The following is a 1,706-nucleotide window of genomic DNA, read 5'->3' as shown; positions in this document are numbered from 1 at the left end:
ACGGAAGTGCTCCAAATCAGCCGGTCGACTGAGCAACAAGCGGGTAGCTGACCAAGCAACTCGATGCTGTATGGCGTCCAGATGAACTACCAATAGTAACAAAAAAATGAGTACGCAAAACACAACTCAATTTAAAACAACCAAGTGTAGGTACATATTTACCTGTTTGTCCACCAACATATCTAACACATCCCTAAGATGGGGGATATTATGATGAGCATCCGTCCCTCGGTAGGTCCCACGCCGGAGAATCCACCTGATAGCTAGAGGGAGAAGCGGATAATCCTCACCGGGCGGGAGTAGTGGTAGAGGTGGCTGCAACGGCATGATCCGCTGCCAGGCCCAAACCTAAGATAAAATGTTGATGTAAATTTATGAGTCATTTCACGATATAGAATTTGGGGTAACGAACAATGTATTCGGAAATTTTTTGCACCTGCAGGAGGGGCAGAAAACCACATATATCAACCGCTGGACCTACGCTCGCCCGGCACATGCTCCTATATAGATACGCCAGAACAGTAGCACCCAAGTTGTACTGTGGTAGCTCATCCATCTGCTCAAGACAATGGAGAAAGCGCATACTCACTTTACTCCCCGAAGTGTCCGGGAACAAGACACACCCGAAAAGTAGGAGCAACGCCAACCGAGTGTACTTCCAAAGATGGTCCGTCTCGTGGGTAATATCTGGGTGCAAATCCGCCATCTGATCTCTAATGAATGACAAAGCCACGCGACTGCCACCCCTGTCACCCTGAGGTCTAGAACCAGTCAAGTGCCCCATCATGTCCGCCAACTGTGCACGAGTCATCCCTCTCCGGTGGTGGGGCAGTGCGAAGGCGCGTCCCTCTACGCACAGTCCGTATAAAACCTGGACATCCTGTAGCGTGATGGTGGCCTCTCCAGTGGGCAAGTGAAATGTATGTGTCTCCGGTCGCCACCGCTCTACCAAGGCCGTGATGAGCGACCAATCAAGCTGCATCCGTCCAAGCTCAAAAATGGTATATAATCCCGTAGTCTGGAGGCTCTCTACTACGCGCTCATGGAAAGGATGCTCGGCAATAAACTCCCACAAATCATCAGGCCTCCTGGGGCGGAGAGCCTGCATTGATAGCTGTCCCTCCCAAACATAGGAGGACCTATGGTCGCCCTGCAGCACTAGTAGCTGATCCTCGGCAGGTCCAGGATGCGCAGGCGGAGGAAACGCCATGTCGTCTACTATAATTTAAACAAAATTAATTGTTTGTGTTAGTGTAATAAATTAAATAATTAAGTATGATTTTTGAATTGGAGATAATAGTTATGTATGGGTTCCAGGCTTGATTTTTGAGGCCCGGTACCACCGAATAATCCTTAATTATTATGCGTCTCAATTTCAACATTTTTAGAATTTTGTTAACTTAATAAATTAAATTATAAATTTTTGAATTGGAGATAATAGTTATGTATGGGTTCCAGGCTTGATTTTTGAGGCCCGGTACCACCGAATAATCCTTAATTATTATGCGTCTCAATTTCAACATTTTTAGAATTTTGTTAACTTAATAAATTAAATTATAATTTTTTGTAATTGGAGATAATAGTTATGTATGGGTTCCAGGCTTGATTTTTGAGGCCCGGTACTACCGAATAATCTTTAATTATTATGCGTCTCAATTTCAATATTTTTAGAATTTCGTTAGCTACTGAGACTCTACGCTAAAAGG

At 44.8% G+C, this 1,706-nt stretch overlaps 1 protein-coding gene across 1 annotated transcript; it reads right to left on the bottom strand.

The window, feature by feature from the left end:
- Window positions 1-379: 379 nt before the first annotated feature.
- LOC109221141 (serine/threonine-protein phosphatase 7 long form homolog) lies at window positions 380-811 on the bottom strand. The gene has a single exon (XM_019385607.1). The coding sequence runs from the start codon at window positions 809-811 to the stop codon at window positions 380-382; it is 432 nt and encodes a 143-aa protein (XP_019241152.1).
- Between the last annotated feature and the right edge of the window lie 895 nt (window positions 812-1,706).

This window comes from Nicotiana attenuata, unplaced genomic scaffold (assembly GCF_001879085.1).
Source record: "Nicotiana attenuata strain UT unplaced genomic scaffold, NIATTr2, whole genome shotgun sequence".
Taxonomy (NCBI): Eukaryota; Viridiplantae; Streptophyta; class Magnoliopsida; order Solanales; family Solanaceae; genus Nicotiana; species Nicotiana attenuata.
The sequence above is the reverse complement of the archived record's forward strand: the minus strand, read 5'-3'. Positions and strand labels throughout refer to the sequence as shown.

What these genes read in the sequence shown, in the direction of transcription:
- LOC109221141 (XM_019385607.1), bottom strand. Translation starts at nt 811, where the DNA reads ATGACTCGTGCACAGTTGGCGGACATGATGGGGCACTTGACTGGTTCT.